Source organism: Sphaeramia orbicularis, chromosome 15 (assembly GCF_902148855.1).
Source record: "Sphaeramia orbicularis chromosome 15, fSphaOr1.1, whole genome shotgun sequence".
Taxonomy (NCBI): Eukaryota; Metazoa; Chordata; class Actinopteri; order Kurtiformes; family Apogonidae; genus Sphaeramia; species Sphaeramia orbicularis.
In genome coordinates this window covers 53,667,335-53,688,730 of record NC_043971.1, presented here as the reverse complement: position 1 = coordinate 53,688,730, position 21,396 = coordinate 53,667,335, and the positions used below count along the sequence as shown (strand labels likewise).

At 36.7% G+C, this 21,396-nt stretch overlaps 1 protein-coding gene across 1 annotated transcript in view; it reads right to left on the bottom strand.

Annotated features, from left to right (window-relative positions):
• LOC115433967 (echinoderm microtubule-associated protein-like 6) overlaps positions 1-21,396 on the bottom strand; it is a 160,420-nt gene that overhangs the window by 94,311 nt on the left and 44,713 nt on the right. Inside the window, 5 exon segments of the mRNA XM_030155570.1 lie at positions 3,964-4,099; positions 4,205-4,390; positions 9,788-9,856; positions 12,960-13,058; positions 20,152-20,311. Of these exon segments, the coding sequence (XP_030011430.1) occupies positions 3,964-4,099; positions 4,205-4,390; positions 9,788-9,856; positions 12,960-13,058; positions 20,152-20,311 (650 nt within the window).

Genomic DNA, 21,396 nt, shown 5'->3' with positions numbered 1-21,396 from the left:
TGTTAATGTTTCACTTCATGCGGAATTTTTTTTGTTCTTTTTCTGCAGAATGTGAACTGACAGAACTGGGATTAGATTTTTGTTGTTTGTTCAAAACTACCTTTCTGGGAAAAGTGCAATACTAATGTTTAAAATACATTTACTAATATTTTATTTATTTTATTTTCTATTTGATTTATAGCAGCAGAATTATATTATTCCTGTTTTTCTATTTTCTATTGTCTCCAAAAATTGAGGGAAAAATGTTCAAAAATTCATAATAAATGCATTAAAGACATTTTGAGGGGTTTTCTTTCTTCCCGTACCAAACTGAAAAAAAAGCAAACCGTGGCTTTGAAAACCAAAAAAGTATTGAACCGAAAATTTTGTGTACCGTTACAGGCCTAGTTAATAAGGACCTGTATTGTTCAAATTAGAGCCAGATCGCACATGAACACATCTGAAGGGATTCCACCACAGCACTGACACAGACTGTTAGCGAAATGTGACAAATGCAAGCAAAGATTGTACACGTTTGTCTCCGTGGAATCAGAAACACAGACAGAGGCAGCAAAAGGAGGAGTGACTGGATGAATATACCCAGTTCAGTTAGAAGCCGAGAAGGCTGAAAAATCACAATTTTCTATCTGTTGTCAAAGGTATATGAGAATCACAGATGAAACTTCAAACTAAAGAACATGACACAGGAGGAGGCTGCCTTTGGCTCGACTCAATTCTGACTTCCATAATTTGCATCACTTTGTGTTGTAAATTACTGTCAATGTTGTATTTTCATAAATATATTTAATGGATGTTTAGAGGTTTTGTTCTGTTTTGTTCTGTAATGTTCTCTATTGTTTTGTATTGGTGTAGTGAAATGTTGTGATGGGTTGTGTGGTGTGAGGGGTTGGAATTTTCTACCATCCCCTTTTCAAATCATGTGTGTATCGGCTGTCCAGTTGACATCGCTTATGTGTTTAACGGTGGGAGCAGGTTTGAAATAAACATGTGAAATGAAATGAAATGAGGAGTTTTGCATTCGAAAGTGCTCATGGAAACGTCTTTTTTAAGAAAGACTGACATAGTCAATATTTAACTCACATGACAAATCAGCTGACTGCTATCACTAAACATAGCTGATAGTCGACATGTGTACAGTTTGTTTTCCAAAGACAGGAAAAGCACAAAGAACCACTGCAGTTGCAGAATATTCTTCTTGTTTGCCTCTGTTTGTACAGTCATATGGTAGCCCACAGCGCCACCATCAGGTCACGTAAGCACACAGAATTCTTATTGTTCTTGTCTTTTTGTTTGTCTCAAATTCATTTGCCATTTTAAGGATACATTAGTACATTTAATGAGTGTAGTCAAGGATTTCAGTGAGTTCACTGTCCACCTCCTTATGTGTCACTTTGGCTCCAATAAAAAACAATATAATATAATACTAATAAAAAAAAAATGACTCTTTGTGTAAGGCCTCTAGAGTCATTGTATAAGTATTCTGTCCAGATCCATGACAAGGAAAGGCCAGCATTCCATCACTGCCCAATTTGGTCCAAATATAAAATCTTAAGCTTCGAAAATGTCATCATGTAAACGTGTGTCTGCTGTTTAAGGTGATCCATAATTCTGCTGCTCCTGCCTTCAAAAGGTTTATTTCTTTGAGTTCTGGAAAAACATCTCGAACTACTTGATGACCAGGAGCAGAGACACAAAAACCTTTACCTCCTTACAGCTTTACTTTTTACCTTTGCCCTAAAATATCTTTACAAAGGAGACATAGAAATGAGGCCGTGGTCGGTCGGTTCAACCCCGTCTCCTGCTGGGTGGCGGCATTTAGAAAAGAAAAGGGGTTCAGACATTCAAAACTTCAGGGTTTTTATGAAATCAGGTCAGTTTCCATCTATTACTGAAAGATAATAAAACTTTTACACCTCAGCTCTCATCTTAAAAATAGCTTTTACATCATTTAGATTTTTTTTTTCCTCAGATCATTTCTATTTCCAAACGGAGACAGGATGTTTTAAATGCAGTTTAAAATATCTTCAAAATGAAATAAAAAGGACTTATCATCTCCTCTGCATCTTTTCATCAAGAAAACTAAATTCAGTTGACAAAAGAGCCTGTCATTTCTTATCTTTTTCATTTTCTCTAGGAGACAGAGGACGGTGTGAGATTCTGGCTCACAAAAGAGGTAGTGATATTTCACCTCATTGCAGGTAAAAAGTGACTCAAAGAAAGGTGAAACCGTTTTGACCCTGATGGTTTAAAGGTCTCACACACAATAGATAGAAAGTCTAGTCCACCCCTTTCTCAAACACAGTATCATCATTATTACTTTAAAACATCTGCAGCAGGTATAAACCTTAAAGCAGGGCCGTCAAACTCATTTTAGTTCAGCTTTCATATTCAGCCCAATATGACCCCAGACCAGTAAAATATCCACATAATAATCTTTGAATAATGACAACTCCAATTTTTTTTCTATGTTTTTGAGTGAAAAAGTAAAATTACATTATGAATAGGGGTGTAAGAAAATATCGGTTCTGCTTTATATCACGATACTTCATTTCACGATACTGTATTGATATTAAAAAGTACTGTATCGATATTTTTAGGCGTTTATTCAAAAGCAGATAAGGCAGAGGTTCATTTTTGTTTTTGTTAATATTTTATTTATTATTATTTAACACTCTTTTATTAAATCATGTTCATTCCTTTGTTGGGATTGAACTCAAATCCTGTTCTGATGTTAGTTGTGAACTAATAGAATCTGAACATTTGAACAGGATCTGAAACTGGAATGTCTGGAAAACAGAATTTCAGTTTGAACACAGGAACATTTGGTGATATAACATTAAATCCTGTTGGGATCAAATAAAAATGTGTTTAGTATTTGTGCATATGTCTGGTGTAATTCAATTATTCCAGGAAAAAAATCATTAAAAAAAAAAAAAGAAACAAACAAAAAATTGCCTTTTTAACAGTATCATGATATATCGTGATATATCGAATCGTGATCATAGTAATGTGATTTGTATCGTATCGCCAGATTCTTGCCAATACACAGCCCTAATTATGAATATGTTTACAGTACATCTACAAACTATCCTTTAAATGAATAACATAAACAACCTGAAATTTTTAGAAAAATAAGTGCAGTTTTGTTCATGTTCATGTACTTTTTTTTTTTTACACCAAAATAAAGAGAAAAATATGGAATTATCATAATTTGAGTTATCATATATGCTATTATTGGACTGTAAGTGACCCTGAACTAAAACGATTTCGACCCCTGTGATTGTTAATGTTTTCAGTGGAATATTTGCATTTCATAAATTCATCCCACCGGCCAGACTGGACCCTTTGGGGGGCTGGTTTTAACACCATGTGATATGGAAGATGGGATAGTTTAATTGTAGAGAGAACCATTAGCATAATGTACAAAATGTATATGGTGGAATAAGTCCAAGACCACCTTCACAAGTGGTTGAATAATGGAATTTACCTTGGTGGTCCTTTACGCTTGAATTTTGATAATATTTTAACCACCCAACACATTTTAAATCCAAGTGGAGACGGGCTACGAATAAGTTGAATTAAATGTTTTCCCTCTTTCATGCTGTGTTTGTTTAGTTGGTATTGGTTGGTATTTTATCCCAGAGACTGTTTTTATCTTCTTGAGGTTTTTATTATGTTTTATTGAATCTTGTTTTTATTTATTTGATCTTATTTATTTATTTTATTCTTTTACTTATCCATGCTGCTGTACTGATGAATGGTGGAACACTGAGCACTTGTTGTCATGACACTCGATCAAGTACCTGCCGAACAGGTTCACTTTATCGTTTGTTGTAATGCCAAATGCAGTCACTATGTCTGCAAAACAAATCTACCAACGGGTAGAAATAAAGTAACCTTGAACCTTGAAACCCCAGGGTGATGTCACAGTTACACTACTGAGTCAGTCTGATGATGTCATACCTTTATATCCCTGCTCCGCCTCCCGCAGGTCGATCTTGGTGATTGGTTTAAAGTCGACGTCCCACAGTCGGATGCAGCCGTCTCTACCTCCGGTGGCGAAACCCTCCTCACAGGAAAACATGCTGAAGATACCGGCCTGAACGTGCACACGCAGGACAGAGGAGGGGTCACCTGTCCACTCACATCATCATAACTGGGAACTGACCTGGAGGTCAAAGGTCAGATTAGGTCTAAAACTCACCCCATGTGCAGCCTGGATGGTTCGGATCAGGTTGAGCCCCTTCCAGACATAAATGTCACCGTTTAGAGCCCCAGAGTATGTGATGTCATCTTTAGCCGAGGCGATGCACAGGATGGTCTGCAGGTCGCCCGTCTTCCCAAAAATACCTCGTTTGGGTGTGAGAGCATTTCCACAAAGAGACCAGAACTGAAACAGAGATAAAAGGGAACAAGTAAAGAGCGTATCGGTAACTTCATCATGTACAAGTGGAGTATGAGGCAAAAAAGAACCGAGGGGAAGAGTTCAAGAAAAAACTGAATGGAATTTCCAAGATTAAAGATGTAAATTTGTGAGAAAAAAACATAGGTTTTGTCTGAAATCAAAGATATTGCGACGACTCAAAGTAAAAATGGAAATTCTATCATTAAAGTGTCCATTTAACTTGAATGTTGTGTAAAAATATAGTAAAAAAAAAAAAGAAATAAATGAGTAAAAAAATGTATGAGGTCATAGCTTTGAAAAAAAACAAACAAAAAGAAAACAGAATAAAGTTGGGAATTATGAGAACCAACACTGCAAGAAAAAAATCTCTTATACTCTAAAAATATTCCAGTCATGTATTTGTGAGAAAAACCTACACTGTAAAAAAAAAAAAAAAAAAAACGTAAAAAAAACAGTAATATTCTGGCAGCAGGGGTGCCGAAAAATACTGTTAAATAATGGAAAATAACCATCTCATAAAAATACAGTAATTTTCCATCATTAAAATACAGTTTTTTGCCCTAACTTTACATGAGATTTAGCATATTTTTTTTTACTTTTTAATGTTTAATAAAGAATATTTACATGTATTAAAACAAACAAATTACCTATAAATGTATATATAAATAATTTTCAATGAGACTCAGTTGTCCAATCCACTGATAAAAACTGTATTTGGACAGTTTATCAGTGCTTATACATGTTATACATTCACAAAAATACATTTATTCAACATTTTTGTTGTGAAACCTCCTGTAATTACACAAGATATTTGTCAATTAACAAACAAGTCTGGTTCAACTGACAGAACTAATACTTCTTTTACGGTTAATTGTCAGTAATTTTTTCTCGTTTTATTATTATTATTATTATTATTATTATTATTATTATTATTATTATTATTATTATTATTATTATTATTATTTTACAGTATTAAACTTTAAATTAACAGTTAAATATCATAAATAGAAAAGAAATACAGGGTGGGGAAGCAAAATTTACAATAAACATTTAGTTGTTTTTTCTCAGCAGACACTACGTCAGTTGTTTTGAACCCAAACATATACTGATGTCATAATCATACCTAACACTATTATCCATACCTTTTCAGAAACTTTTGCCCATATGAGTAATCAGGAAAGCAAACGTCAAAGAGTGTGTGATTTGCTGAATGCACTCGTCACACCAAAGGAGATTTCAAAAATAGTTGGAGTGTCCATAAAGACTGTTTATAATGGAAAGAAGAGAATGACTATGAGCAAAACTATTACCAGAAAGTCTGGAAGTGGAGGAAGCAACAAAAAACGTACCGAAGCTTTTATTAAAGCTCTCAAATCCAAAATCCTAAAGGATCCAACCAAGTCCATGAGAAAAATGGCAATTGAACTTGAGGTAGACAACAAGACCGTTAGAAATGCAGTAAAATATGATTTGAAGTTAAAATCTTACACAAGAACACCAAAACACTTGTTGACAAGAGCAACAAATCCAACTTTAGCAATTTTTAGGAATCATGTTTATGTCCGCCTTCTAGCCCAGATCTAAACCCTCTGGATTCTGCTGTTTGGGGCGTTTTAGAACATGCTACCAATAGAACATCACACAGAAATGTCCACTTTCTTAAAGATACTATTAAAGAAGAATGGGAGAAGTTGTCACCCCAATATTTGAGGAACACTTGCGCAAGTTTCAGGAAGTGTGTGAAGGCAGTTATTGAGAAAGAAGGAGGACACATAGAATGAAAACAATTTCTATTATGGAAATTTTCTTGTGGCAAATAAATTCTCATGACTTTCAATAAACTAATTGGTCATACACTGTCTTTCAATCCCTGCCTCAAAATGTTGTAAATTTTGCTTCCCCACCCTGTATTTGTGAAATTATGATACATTTGCAAATTTATTTTAACTGTATTTTTCTGTGAAAAAAGAAAACATGTCTTTTAAAAAATTTAAATTTTTTGGTTATTCACAGTTAGTTTTTTTGTGTTATTTTACATTTGACATGTAAAATCACAGTCTGTTTTTGTCATTTCATTGGTATTTTCCTGTATCTTGAAAATACAGGAAAAATCTGTAAAATAAACAGTGAAAATTCTGTTAAATTACAGATTTTTTTTACAGTGTAGTCATTCTTGTGTAACTAGTATAACTCTATCCAATGTAAGTTTTTCTTACATCCAAGTCAAGTGTGCAAATATAAGTGCATCTGTACGATAGCTACAAGCAAACACACACATCCATTATGTATCGTCATAGATTTACAATATGAACCTTGTTTTGGATTGTACAGCTGAATGAGTTCGATAGGCTGTCGTAGTGGGGAAGTAGAAAGGTCAAAGGAAAAGCTTTCAGACACACAAATACTGCTCTGACGATCAAAGAGCGCATGGGAAAAGTCTGCCCTGGGGGGGTTAGTGCAGTAGAATCTGTCATTGTGCTGTTCTAAAAGGGGACGTCTTCATCATAGACTCTATATAATGGACCTACTCGTCCACTTTGAATGGCTGCAGTGCATCATAAATCCTGCCTCCTCCATGTTCTTCTGTTCCATCAGGTCGATCTGGGTTTTGTTTTGCTTGTGTCACATGTTCTGAGGATGTTCATTAGTTTGGACTGTACAGACTATGACTCTGCAACATCTGATTTCACTTTAACACAGATAGAGGACATTGTTGAAATGTTTATTTTTCTTTCACAGTCTATGGTTTTGCAACAAAAAAATAGAACCAGTGTCCCTGTATCTCAGCATGATGTTCTATCACGAGTCTGTAACATCTTGAATTTGAGGTTGTCAGGTTCTGTCTGTGTGTTCCAGTCCTGTGGTCTGAATAGAAGTGGGTGGAACTTTCACAGGAGCAGGACTCAACTAATTCAATCAAAGCCCATATCACTTCCTATCAGTGCTCAACAGCGTTGGAAGTAATGCATTACAAAAGTAATGCATTACAGTGACAGATTACTTTTTTCTGTAACACGGTAGTGTAAGGCATTGCTAATCAATTTTTAGTAAAATTTTACTCAGTGCATGTTCAATAGCACTTGCATTACAACACACTTTTCGCCCATAAATGAATTGCAAAAATGGAAAAAAAAAAAAAAAAAGGCAATGTCTACTGCCACAGTACTGCGGCACAAAATGTCAGTTTGTCTATTACCACAGTGCCAACCAAATGTTAGCATTTGTACTAGAGCCAGTCATGGACACTGTTCCATGAACTCATTCTCCTCTTGTTGCCACAGTACTGTGGTCACATATGGAGTATACTTCAGTGCATTCTTTTCATTTTGCTTCCACAGTACTGTGGCAACTGATGGAAGAAATGACAAATTAGTGATAGTATATAGTATAGAATAGGAATTATGGTTGTAAATGCTCTATATGTTGTTTTATGGTGGTCTTTGCTCTGTGCGGTCAGTGAAATTGAGAGTGGACAAGGTGGGCGGAGCTACATGTTAGGTGCAGCAATGTGTCATGTGACTTCTCAGTCCTGTGTCAGTTGTGTATTGAGTGCTGTGGTCCGAATTCTGCACTCTGAACAATGTCCAAGCGGCTGATTTATATCAATGTCACATTTGACCTCCCAGCCCCCTTGGTGCTATGCTGTGCCGTGCTGCCGACCCCCCCCCCCCACGCCCCCGTTTGAAACTCTACAGGGACAACATGCTGCTTCGACCAGGAATTGAGTTAAATCTCTGCTATCACAAACTCTGACCTATTTGCTATCTGATTGCCTTGGCACTTTTTGGGCTGTAAAAAGTTACCAGTCTAGACATGATATAACGAGGGCGCTGATTGGCTCTGTGATAATAGATGAACCGATATTTCGTGCCACAGTACTGTGTCAGTAGCCACTTTGAAAAAAAAAAAACCTGTGCACGTGCCATTTATGACAAGAGTCTGTATGCAACTCAAAAGTAACACAGGAGTCATGTAACGCATTACAATTCTGAGACAGTAGTATTGTAAGTTAAAGAATTACTTTAAAATAACACTGACAAGTAATCGGTAATGGATTACAGTTTGAAAGTAACTTGCTAAGGTTCTAATAGTTTTACATTTTTCATTATAGTTTAGTTTTATTTAGTTCTGACTTTTTTTCTCTAATTCAGTTAGTTTTAATTCCTTTTTAGAGCAGGTTCGCTAGTTTTGATTAGTTTTCATTTTTTTTTCTAAATGCTTAGTTTTAGTTTAGTTTTAGTTTAGTTGTAGTTCAGTGGTCTCTTTTCTCTTCTTCTCTGTGCTCCTATTCAAATAAATCCCAGACAGGACTCTGCTGCTTTCTCCCAACTTTAGTCTCCATGTTTCCAGGTAGAGTGGGGACCAGAAGACGACTGGAAACCACAAGTGAACACAAGTGACGGACTGTGAAGTACTGAATGGTGCCGCTAGATAAAACTGTTAGAGTGAAATAAATCAATTTTGTATCAATCCGACATTGACAATGATAAAAACGAAGGGAATTTTATCCATCATTTTTATCTGTTTTAGTTAGTTTTGTAAACACACAATACAGTTTCAGTTAGTTATTGTGTTTTCTTTTAATTATAGTTTTTATTTATTTCAGTTAATGAAAATGTTTTTACAATTCTAGTTTTCGTCATTTCGTTAGTTTTCGTTAACGATAATAACCTCGTAACTTGCACAGCACTGGTGCTCAATAGTAACTATATTGATATCTCCACTTCTTAATCTACTCTAATCTTCTCCAAACTAAATTTCTCAAAACTTTGAACAAACTTTGTAGACATTGTCCCAAGGAAGCTACATATCAAATTTGAAATTAATCTGACCAGTAGTTTTGTCAGAGAAGATGTTTGAAGAAATTGCTAACGAAGACGACGTACATGACAAAGACGATGAAGATGATGCTAAACACGACGCCTTCACAATAAACCCACAAATATTCAGTACCATGTCCAACTAGTCCAAAAATCCTAAAATCCCTGTGGACACAAAGCCCTCTGTCCTGTGTCCACCCCGGTCCTCCACAGTGACCAGTGGATGTTTTCACTCTTTATTCCACTTGAGCTTCTTAAAGCACTGACTTTGCGCCACAAAGGCCCGAGGGCTGCCTTTACCTCGGACCAAACACTCATCAGTGCCTGAAAGCAGCGTCTGTTCGCCCACTCTACTGAGATGATTCCAGGCGTCTTTTTGTTGCAATAGCGTCAGGAGTGAACTCTTTAGGATGTAAAGGATAGAAATGTTAGTGGAATGAAGCCTATAGCCTGCAGGTACAGATCTGCTTCAGTTGTCAGTCGCTGACATGAACCAGAAACCTTGATGCAAAAAATAACATCAACAGTTTCCTATGTGTCCGTGTTGTCTGTGTTGTGTTACCTTGATGTGTTTGACTCCACAGCTCACCAGACGGTTCTGCTGGAAAGGATCCCAGCAGATGTCAAAGATCTGGAGGACGGAGGAGGTAAATGGAACATGAGAAGTCTACAGAACATGCACAGTACACACAATACACATACAGGAGTTTTACATCACTTTATGGGACTTTTCTTTGATTTATATTAACTTCCTGGAGTTTCTCTAACCTTTAATCACAACATGTTTAAACTAAACCTAAACTAAACCCTGATCCAGACCTAACTCCACTGAAAACAGATTTACATGGTTATACTCTAAAAAACATATCCACTAATCTAACTGACTTTACATTAACCCTTTCATGCATGGATTATGAGAACATTAATCAAGATTTTTTTCTTGAGTGATTTTATTCCTCTTTAGGCATTAAAAAAACAATGCAATTGAAGTTTTTTTTATAGAGATGCAAAAATGTCCACTCAGCTGGACACCATGAGTTTAATTTATGAAGCAAAGAAACATGTATTTACTGATATACTGTGCAAAAACTATGAAATAAAAACATTTTAATGCTGCTAATCTGATGTTTTCTCACATTTTAACATATTCTAGTAGTCATTAGTCACTTCATGGAGATAATATGCAAAAAAAAAAAAAAAAAACAAATGACAAATTTTTGTTGTTAATTACAGACTAATAACAATAACAAGGAATTCTTTTATAGTCAAACATGTTAGATCAGGTTTATCAAGAACAGCAAAGTTACAGTAATGTTATCAAATGCAATGTATGGGATGATGTATTCGCGTCCAATGTGTTGGCTGATATGAAACTAAAACAACAAAATCCATGAATATACAAAAGAACAGCTGGAGAATAGCTGTCCACTGTAATGACCATTATGCATGAAAGGGTTAATTTGACTTTAAATCGAACTCTAACCTTACCTTAAAGGGCCTCGGTTCAGATAGAGAATATTTAGGAAGAACAGAATTGTCCCTTGTGATATTTGAGGAAGTCAATGTATTATTTGTTCTTTTAAATCAGGGCTGTCAAACTCATGTTAGTTCAGTTCCACATTCAGCTAAATTTGATCTGCAGTGGGCCGAACCAGTAAAATAATAACATAATAATATAGAAATCATGTCAACTCCAAACTTTTCTCTGTTTTAGAGCGAAAAAGTAAATTTACATTATGAAAAGGTTTACATCGACAAACTAGTCTTATAAAAAAGACATGAATAACATGAACAAACTGAAAAAATCAGTGTAATTTTAACAATATTCTGCCTCAGTTTATCATTTACACATGTACATTAGAACTTACAGATCACAGTGGATCTACAAACACACAAAACATTTAGTAACAGACAGAATATTGTTAAAATTGTACTTACTTCTCTTAAGACATTTCAGGTTGTTCATATTTGTTCAAGTTATTCACATTTGTTGCAAAATTCTACTTTGTTTTAGTGTAAATACATGAAAATATTTACATTTAAAAAGTAGAAAAAAGAGAAGTAGAAGTAGAAAACAAAGAGAAACATTTGGAGTTGTCATTATTTATATGTTATTATGATCGTATTTTACTGGTCTGATCCACTTTAGATCATATTGGTCTGAATGTGGAACCTGAACTAAAAGGATTGTTAATATCTTAGTGTAATTTTTGCATTTCACAAATTCATCCCCAGGGCCGGACTGGACCCTTTGGCGGGCCGAATTTGGCCCCCGGGCCGCATGTTTGACACCTGTGTTTTAGATATTAAGTGTGTCTGGAGTTACAACAACTACTATCTATGTGCTCACTATGTGCACAGAAACATAGTGCAGTATATACTTATGTCTACTGTTTCTTGGTTGGTGACATGCCTGTTTTTATTCTGTATATATATTTACACTTTTCTTTTCTTCTTCTTTTAAACTGTTTTGCACTACGCACCACTAGAGAGTTGTCTCTTATAATTTCGTTGTACATATGTTTAATGACAATAAAGGCATTCTATTCTATTCTATTCTATTCTACTCTATTCTGTTCCAATAATATGTTAACTGTGTCCGTAACCATTGACTGCCAAGACAATCCTGGTTTCTTTCACCTGTAGAACAATATTAGTCACATTACCAGCAGGAGAAGATGGTAAAATTGACAGTTATATGAAACTATAGGATGAATGCCATGCTAAATGTTATTTTGTAGTACACGTAAAAAAGTACAGAGTTAAAAAAAACAAACAAACAAACAAACAAAAAAAAAAACACTGACAGTCTTTAGCCTTTAGTTTACTTTGGAAAAAAATACATCCTTAAATCAGTAAGATCCAGCACTCACTCTCTTTATCACATTAACCAAACTAACTAGCAAAAATAATGCTGCGTTCCAGGACGTTTTTTGAGCCAGTAAGTCATGACTTCAAATCATGACTCACGACTTTGTAACGTTCCAGGTAATTCACACCAAACTGCCTGAGCGCAAGGAATTGTGGGAGCTAGATCAGCATGGTGGACCGTACGTTATGTTCATTTACGATCATTTCTATCCCAAAGGTGTTTGCTTTTTGCTTATTTGAGGGAAACAGAGGAGGAAAAACAGCGCATAAAGCAAGAGAAGCTGTTCTACCTGCTCTGTCATTTGTATATTTGGATTCATATTTGGTATTAATTTATTCTTGCACTCATTGGACTGAAAACTAGCTAACACTAGAGCAGCTGCTGATTATGCAGAACATTTGCAGATAAATAATGTCAGATCAACACCTTGTTTTAATAAACAATCTGCATAAACACCGCATCCATGGGGGGGTGCCGTTGCTATGTGACGTCAGAACTCGGAACTGGGAGAACATGGATCTAGTACGAGTTCACAGGTGGAAGTCCCAGGTTTGACTGAACATTCATTCAGTGCATTTACACCAGTAGAAGGATGGAAAAACAAGGGTTACGGGTGGACTGGAACGCAGCATGAGTGTTGCATTTATATTTTGTTCAGTAAATAATTCATTGGAAACAGGACACTGATAAATCCAGTCCAGATGCTGTGGATGATGAGGGAGGGGCTTCTGGTCTTCAGAACTATGTCAGACTGCACAGGTGTCAGTGATGCTCACAATGACCCACAGTTTAAAGAACACATGACCCCCCCACACAGACCCCCCCCCCACACACACACACACACACACACACACACACTCACCCTGTCGGAGTGTCCGGTGGCTGTGGCCAGGACCTTCCCTCTCTTCCACTCCCAGATACACACTGTGTTCTTGGCATCGAGGCCGACCGATGCTAAACGCTAAAACAAACAAATCAGTCAAGGCTGGTTTAGTTTGAATCCACTTTAGCTGCAAACACGTGACAACACTGGAAAACATTACACTGGATTAAATTAACACTTAAAGGTGCAGTCTGTAGGAATTCTGTTCTCAGTAATTATAAAATGGTCCTGACTGTCACAGACATGAAGGAATCCTGTTCATTTAAATCCTGATCTCACTGACAGTAGTAGTCCACACAGAATATTCACATTTGAAAAGCTCAGTGTCAGCCCCCAAATGATGTTTCTGATGTCACTGTGTGTTTGGGTCTGAGGCTCCGCCCATCACCTGTCTGCCAATCACAGAGTCAGTACCTTTGTTCATCCAGGTTGGCAGTTCCACTGAGCTGCAGCTGGAACATTTCTGATCACAAATGTCTGACCTTAATAAGCCAAAAAGGACTGGGATTATTCCCAAAGACGTCGTGACAAAGTGAGAAACAAAACAAGGAGATGTATAGGAGATGATTTAGAAACATGGAGACGACTGAAAGAGGAGAAGAATTTGAAGACCGACACCAGCTCTGCCTTAGTCTGACCACCATAAGAACCACTGAGAGCCGGGGCCGCGGCCTCTGCACCCGGTCCCAGACCGGTGGTCTCTTCTTCCAGGGCAGGGCCGTAGTCTTTTCTCCTGGCCCTGGTGAAGACGTAGAATAAGTCTGGTCATGATTTTTTTGTATGAAATTTATGGTGTGGTGGCAAGGATTAGTGGAAACGCTAGTAGTAGACGCTCATGCTGGATCTGTCACCCCTAGTCTGGGGGGAGGCACAGAGGAATCCACACTCTACAGTATTTAAATGTGATTGCAGTACCAGTTTTGCCACAATCCTACATACAGCACCTTTAAAACAGTGATATTTTGCTTTTTTAAATGGAATTCTTCCTTTTCCCACATTTCCCTGTGGTCTCCATAAACTGTAAATGCTCTGTTTGGCTCTGAATTCTTCATTCATTCAACTCCACAGGTCCATCTTCAACCCTGTTTCTGAGGAATGACACCAGAAAGGTGGTTTGGAGCGCTGGCCCTTTAAATGCACATGAGCCACTTCAGGCCCCGCCCCCTCCAGGTTGTCAGCTGTGCTGCTCTGTCCCCTTCAACCACTTGAATTCGTTAATACAACCGACAACTGAATATTTTAGGTAATGGGCTTGAAGTTTGGACATATTTTCAGTTTTTACTACAACCGCTGCTGCTGACGAACAATTATGTCGTACTCGGAGAAATGTTGGTCTGAAGTCTGGACCTTATATGTGCAAATGTTGTGACATAATTAGATATAGACGTAATAAACTAAGAAGGAATTCAAACAGGTTGCAGAAATCCACTCAGTTGTTGCTGGAATGAACATAAAGATAGTTTAGCAGCAGCTGGAGGGTTCAAATTCAAACTGTCTCAACTATTAGGGTCCAAATACACAAAGAAATGAAGCACAGACTAATACAAGTGGGTTTAGACAAATATGAGCCCGTTAATACTTGAATATACATTTTCTTAATTAACTAAACTAGTTTTAAGAAGTATTACATTAAATCTAACTCTATAAGGAGTAAACTTTAAAGCAAAACTGTGCAGGATTTTTACCTTAATTAAACAGCTTCAGTAATTGTGGTGATTAAAAGGCTTGGTAGGGGGAGAACAGAAGCCCCCCCCCTTCCCACTAGGGTCTCTAGGGCTGAATACGCCACTTGCCACTTCTCTCCTCTGCCCCGAGGGCCTAGATCTCGTCTCTCGCAAGAAAAGTCACAGTTTACAGCACTACGACACAAACACTGCCGGATAACTGCAAACACAAGCCAGCCACTTTAAACAATCAAGAAGTAAGAAAATGTATTAATTTGACCTATTTTAAAGTTAATGATTTCACTCTCTAATTTCCACTTGATTTTGTTACTTTGGTCAAATAACATCTGAGAATAAATGAAGTCTAATATTGATTGTCTAATATATGATTATGAAGTAATTGTTAAAAAAAAGGAAAAAAAAAAAGATATTTAGTTATTCTGAATGGATTTCAAATAATTAAAATCTATAAAATAATTTAAGAAACTCTAAAACAAAATTTTAGCTCTAAAATTGTAAATAATTTATGTAGAAATACTGAACAATTTTGAATTTGTTAAATATTTGATTAATTTAATCTACCTGCTTTGTGAATTTAGTTTGGTTTCATTCAATATTCAGGCCTACTGAAGTTCATTTGATCAACTCTTTAAAAGTACAATATTTTCCATACTTAAATCTACTTATATTGAAATCTATCTAATCAGCTGTTATTATTTTATTGTATACCTTTTTTTTTGCCCCTGTGGGATTATTTTCCTACAGTGAACATGTTTTAGCCACACATTTGTGGGAATTTCCATCAGTACATGATGGAAGATTGTTTTATTTTTATTGCTATTATTACTATTATTATTAGTTGTAGTAGTAGTAATAGTAGTAGTATTGTGTGTGTGTGTGTATGCGTTCTATGCAGTGACGTGCAGTCAGAGGAGGCAGGGGAGGCAGAGCCTCCCTTGTCAATCTTGAAAAGAAAAAAAACTTGACTATAAAATATAATAAATGTTGATAGTTGTCAGCTGGTATGTCCTATAAACTCCTTTTCTGTTCGAATCCAATATTGTTATTATTATTATTACTATTTTTTTTTTTTTTAATTAGAATAGCAGAATTTCCGCATGCTCCGTTCAAATACAGGGAGGAGGCAGCGCTGTGCTGTGCCTCCAGCAGAACTGTCTCCTCCCCTCATGAACTCTGCTGGTACCCGATGAAAATACTGTGTGGCTGTCCCTCTGTATATCGCAGTTCAAATGCTTTCAAACACTCTGATTCTATGCTCTGTCCTTCCATAATCTGCATAACGTATGGAATGTATTTCTGTAATGTGTTTAGGCTCGCAGATTAATCCTAAAACCGCAGTGAAACAGTCCCTAGGGGAGGCACACAGTACCCCTGCCTCATGATAGATGGCACCAGTGAGTCCACAGATTCATGCGCTTATAATCGTCTTCGTTCTTTTTTATACACTTTAATTCACCAGGATCGGCGCATGGATTTCATGTACAAATAAAGGTAAGACCATAAACTTTTTTTTATTTTTAGTTTGAAATGGCTCTTTTTGAAGGTTTCCTGTTGACTTCCTGCCAGTCTACCTATGCTGACCTGATGCACAGCCCATATACCCAGGCCGTTCCTTTGGCTCACTCTCTCTATTCCAGTTTCTCAGGCCTCCATGTATTTGTAGATCTGGTTCTGAAAGAGTCAGTGCCTCCCCAGCCATGAACCCCACTGCATGTCACTGGTTCTATGGTAAAGACTAAAGAGTTTTTTGTCTTGTAAAACTAGCTGTAGTTGTTTCTGAAGACATACAGTATGTGGTGTACATTTGTGCATTAAATTCATGAGTTTGTTCTGATTTTGAAAACCCACATTCTGTTTGTAACTGAAGGCCATTTGTAATTTTTTATTTATTTTTTGGTTGAGATTTGACTGGAAATAAACTCCATTTCTTATCTCCTAAAGCCAAGTTATACCTTTTGTGCCCATTTTGAAATGCCTTGTTACTGAAACTTGCTGTAATAGACCGTCTTTGTGTGGATTTCAGTTTCTGTTTAACGCCTGCAGTAGCATTAACAATATTACCACGGGTTTCAGGTTCTGAAAAATATTCACTCTCGCTGGTCAATTCAATAATAAATCAGCCTCAAGCAGAGTCTGATTTATTATTAAGTCAGTTTTATGATTATTTTATTGATTCTGTGTTTGCTTTGATTTACTCCAGTCCTGCAGTCAGTGCCGACCCAGCAGAGTCACTCAGACTGGGTTTGTTTCTGGATGTTTTATAATCCTTAGGCAGTCCAGGAATTATCACTTAAACATTTCAATATTTCTGTAAAGATGCAAAGAAAACAAAGGTGTTTAACCCTTACCATCTCTTCTTTTCATTAGGTTTGGATTAGGATTATAAAACCAAAGCACATGACTTCATTTGCTCCTGAGTCTGAGTTTAACCCTTCACATACTTGACATTTCCTACACCATCACAAACCAGTTCCAAGAAGAAAGAACCCGGATGTTTGGAATGTACCAACAGCCTGTCTAACATGACTAACTGGGTGATTTAACCCTTTCATGCATGAATTATGACAACCGTGGTCAATGTTTTTGTTTTTATTCGTCTTTAGGCATGAAAAAAACAATACAATTGAATTTTTTCATGAACCTATTTTTCATGGAGTTAAAAAAATGTCCACTCAGCTGGACACCATGTGTTTAATTTTTGAAGCAAAGAAACAAGGATTTAAAACCCATCAGTAGAAAGTGATAAACTGTGTGAAAACTATGAAATAAAAACATTTTTAATGCAGCTAATCTGATGTTTTCTTACATTTTAACTAGTGCTGGGCAGCGATTAAAATTTTCAATCACAATTAATTGCGTGGATTTCTGCGACTAATCACATAGTTATATTGGGGGGGGGGGGGGGGGGGGGGGGGGTTCCGGCATCAACAGTGTGTATTTCCTTTCAGTGATATTTCAGACTGCAGTACTCCGCTGATAAAAATAATTGCACATGTCAGTGCTTCCAAACACCTGTGTCCTCCCCCCCCACCATCTGAAGACATTTCAAATGAAAATGTCGATGGAACAGACCGCTACTGTTACACATGTTTATGTCCACACAGGTTTATTTCCGGTTGTGAGTGATTGACAGGAGTCTTAGTCCCACTAATCAGTACTAATACTAATAAGAACAATAATATGTGATGTTCAGTTGTTCAAAGTAAACAAAGGGGGCCCTCTAGTGGTCGGAATATGTGTCACTAACGTATGTTTTGTCCTTTCAGTGTTCCCGTAGTCAGTTCAGACACAAGAAGGAGCTAACAGACACGTTTCTTTCACTCTGTTTGTATGGCCCCAAAACGTTTGCCTGTGAGTATTTTCTGTTCAGTTGTTGTCAGAATGAATAGTATCAAATATCTCTGATGTGAACCTTTGTTACTGGATAAAAAGACGTAAATCTTAACTTAATCTGTAAATGCTAATCGTTAGCGTGTCTATGGATTTTCCCATTGAAGTTAGCATCGAGCTAGCGGTCTTTTTCCCATTCATTTAAATGTATAATGCCATGTAAATGTACTAAGGCAGTGAACAGAACTCAGACATATTTTGTTTGTATGTGTCAGTTTTACAGTGAGTCTACAGGAACAGATTTGGACACAAGTTTTAGGCTTTTCTTGTTAAACCTGCTGTCTATCTGCTGAGCTAATGCTACACGCACACAAGCAGAAGAATAGGAGTTAGAATTGTACTGACCAAGCTAAGACGTCTGTAGCTTAAACATGTTAATAACACATTGTAATAAACACATCCAAAATACACATCCATGTTTCTAACGGCACGTTTGCATGTGAAATTATTTAGCAAACAACAGAATGATAGATACAAACAGGCGCTGAACTGCAGGAGTTAAACAGTTTGGTTCAGCATTACTCGTTAAAGCTCGCTCACTTTTCTCCTGTCAGCTCGTGCACAGTTCACACAGAGCACCGGCGTGTGGAGCGCCAAAATAAAAGCACGAGTTTCAAAATAAGAGCCCAAATGTATAAATGAACTAAGACTTGCTTGAAAGGCAGAACGGCATTAACGGGAGATTAAAAAAATTGTCGGCGTTATTTAATGACTGCGTTAACGCGGTAATAACGCATTAACTTGCCCAGCCCTAATTTTAACATACTCTAATTACTCAGTTAATGGAGATAATTTGCAAAAAAAAAACAAAACTTTTTGTTCAACAAAACTGTTAATTATAGTCCAGTAACAACTAGCAAGTGATTTACATTAAACATGTTAGTTCAGATCAGGTTTATCAAGAACATAACAGTGCTGGTCTGAATGTCAGTGTTTGTGATTGTGCAGAAGTGTCCAGTGTGTTGGCTGATATGGAACTAAAACAACAAAACCCATGAATATACAAGAGAACAGCTGGAGAAGAACTGTCCACCGTAGTGACCACTATGCATGAAAGGGTTAAAAACAAAACAATGTATAGAAACATTTACAACATTTACAACATTTTTAACCATCAAAACCTGCATATCTTTTATTTTTTGTCTTCCTATTATTTTAAGGGTCAGTTTGACTCCAATGTTGCCTTGACTTCACAAAAGAGTTTACATTCAACATTTTCTACAGCATGACTGATATTGGGTTTAGCCATGTCTTATAGACCCAAATGAGACAGATTTGGGTTGGCATGAAAAATACACATTAAAACGAAGATATATTTTGTAGTATTTTGACTTGTATTTCACTGTAAAAAAAAAATGAATACATTTCATGTTTTGTTAATTCATAAATATATATCCATTCCTCACATTTATGAAAAAGTTAGGGACACCATCATTTGACCTAAAATATACTATTAAAGTACATGAATAATAATAATAATAATAATAATAATAATAACAGCAATAACAATAATCGCCAGTAGTAAGATTATGTTAATCCTATGAGTTCCATCCATATTAGAACAATTAACTGTGACTAAGGTTCTTAAATTCTAAGGTTTGAGTTGAAAATTAATCAGATGAATATGTTAAGGTTGGAAGAAAATGAAAAATCCAGACAAAATTTACAAATGGTCCATTTTAGTGTGAAATACAGTAAATATCTGAGGTAAACTGAGGTAAACTGAGCTGAGAGGGAGCAGCAGCTTTTGTCAGTTGTTAAAGCAGCCTCGGCCTCTGGACTCTCCAACCCAGCAGAAGGGGAACAGGAGGAACTCTGCACAAATAAGTCATTTAATATTATACCTTTAAAACTTCACATCTGTAACACTGAGTCATTTTTACAGCCTCTAGTTGACTGGCACTCTGGGAAACTGGACCGATGGATGAACTGGTGCCATGATGGAGCCACTTGGGGTTTGGCTGTCAATTAAAATGCAAACTTGCACCAGCCCCTTCATCTGTATGTCCTTCTGTAGGTTGGTCCTGTCAGTGGAACCAGAACATTGAACATCTTTCCATGACCCCACTGACGTCCACTGTTTTCATGTTTCTTACCTGTCCGTCAGAGCTGAAGGCCAGGCAGGCGATGCCGTGGGTGTGTCCGTCACGGAGCAGGGACACGGTCTGGACCGTGAACGAGTCCCACACGCACACGTACGGATCCTTCCCCACCTGCCCCGTCGCCACCAGGGAGCGCTCTGGGTGCAACGCCAGGCTGAGGGGGCGGAGTTTGGGGGGAGAGGAGAGGACTGGTTAGAAACTCTGAAGTGTCTGATCATGTCTCATCAGTATGACGGTGTTTCCTCCAGAATGTTTTTAGCAGTTGGGAGAAAAAATTAAAACAGTGCTATTTGCCTGGATTCTACATTAAATATGACGATAGTAAGAATGTATAATATGGTCACAGCCAAAGCACAGACAGTAGAATGATCCTCACTACTTTTATTTCCTACTGTGTTTATTTAACCCATAAAGAGCCAAACAGTTAACCCAAACCATCTACTGATCTAAACTATTGAATACCTGTTGATCCACTAATCCTTTCAATCCAAGTCAATAATTGGTGTTAAATACAGTTCTTCATCTCTTCATGGTCATCAGATATGACCCATTTGGACGTTCAGAGGCTCCATAATCAATGTGGAAACACTGTCATCTTCTACAACACTGATTCACCAGTAAAACCCATGGAGTTGGATCAGTGACAGTGGATGGACACACTGGGTTTACAACCTTTAAATTTACTCTGAGCTTTAATGACCATCTACATGATCAGTGAATTAAATATAGGAAAACACATGATTTACACTGAAAAATGGAGAATGCAGAGGATAATATTATAATTAGGGCTGTGTATTGGCAAGAATCTGGTGATATGATACAAATCACAATACTAGGATCATGATACTATATATCACGATATATCATGATACTGTTAAAATGGAAAATTTTTGTTTGTTTCTTTTTTTAAATGATTATTTCCCTGAAGAATTGAATTACAGCAGAAATCTGCACAAATACTAAACACATTTTTATTTGATCCCAACAGGATCTAATGTTATATCACCAAATGTTCCTGCGTTCAAACTGAAATTCTGTTTTACAGACATTCCAGTTTCAGATCCTGTTCAAATGTTCATATTCTATCAGTTCAGAACTAACATCAGAACAGGATTTTTTGTGCAATCCCAACAAAGGAACTAACATTATTTAATAAAAAAAGTGTTAAATAATAATAAATAAAATATAAACAAAAAGAAAAACAAAAAAACAAAAATGAACCTCCACAATATCTGCATT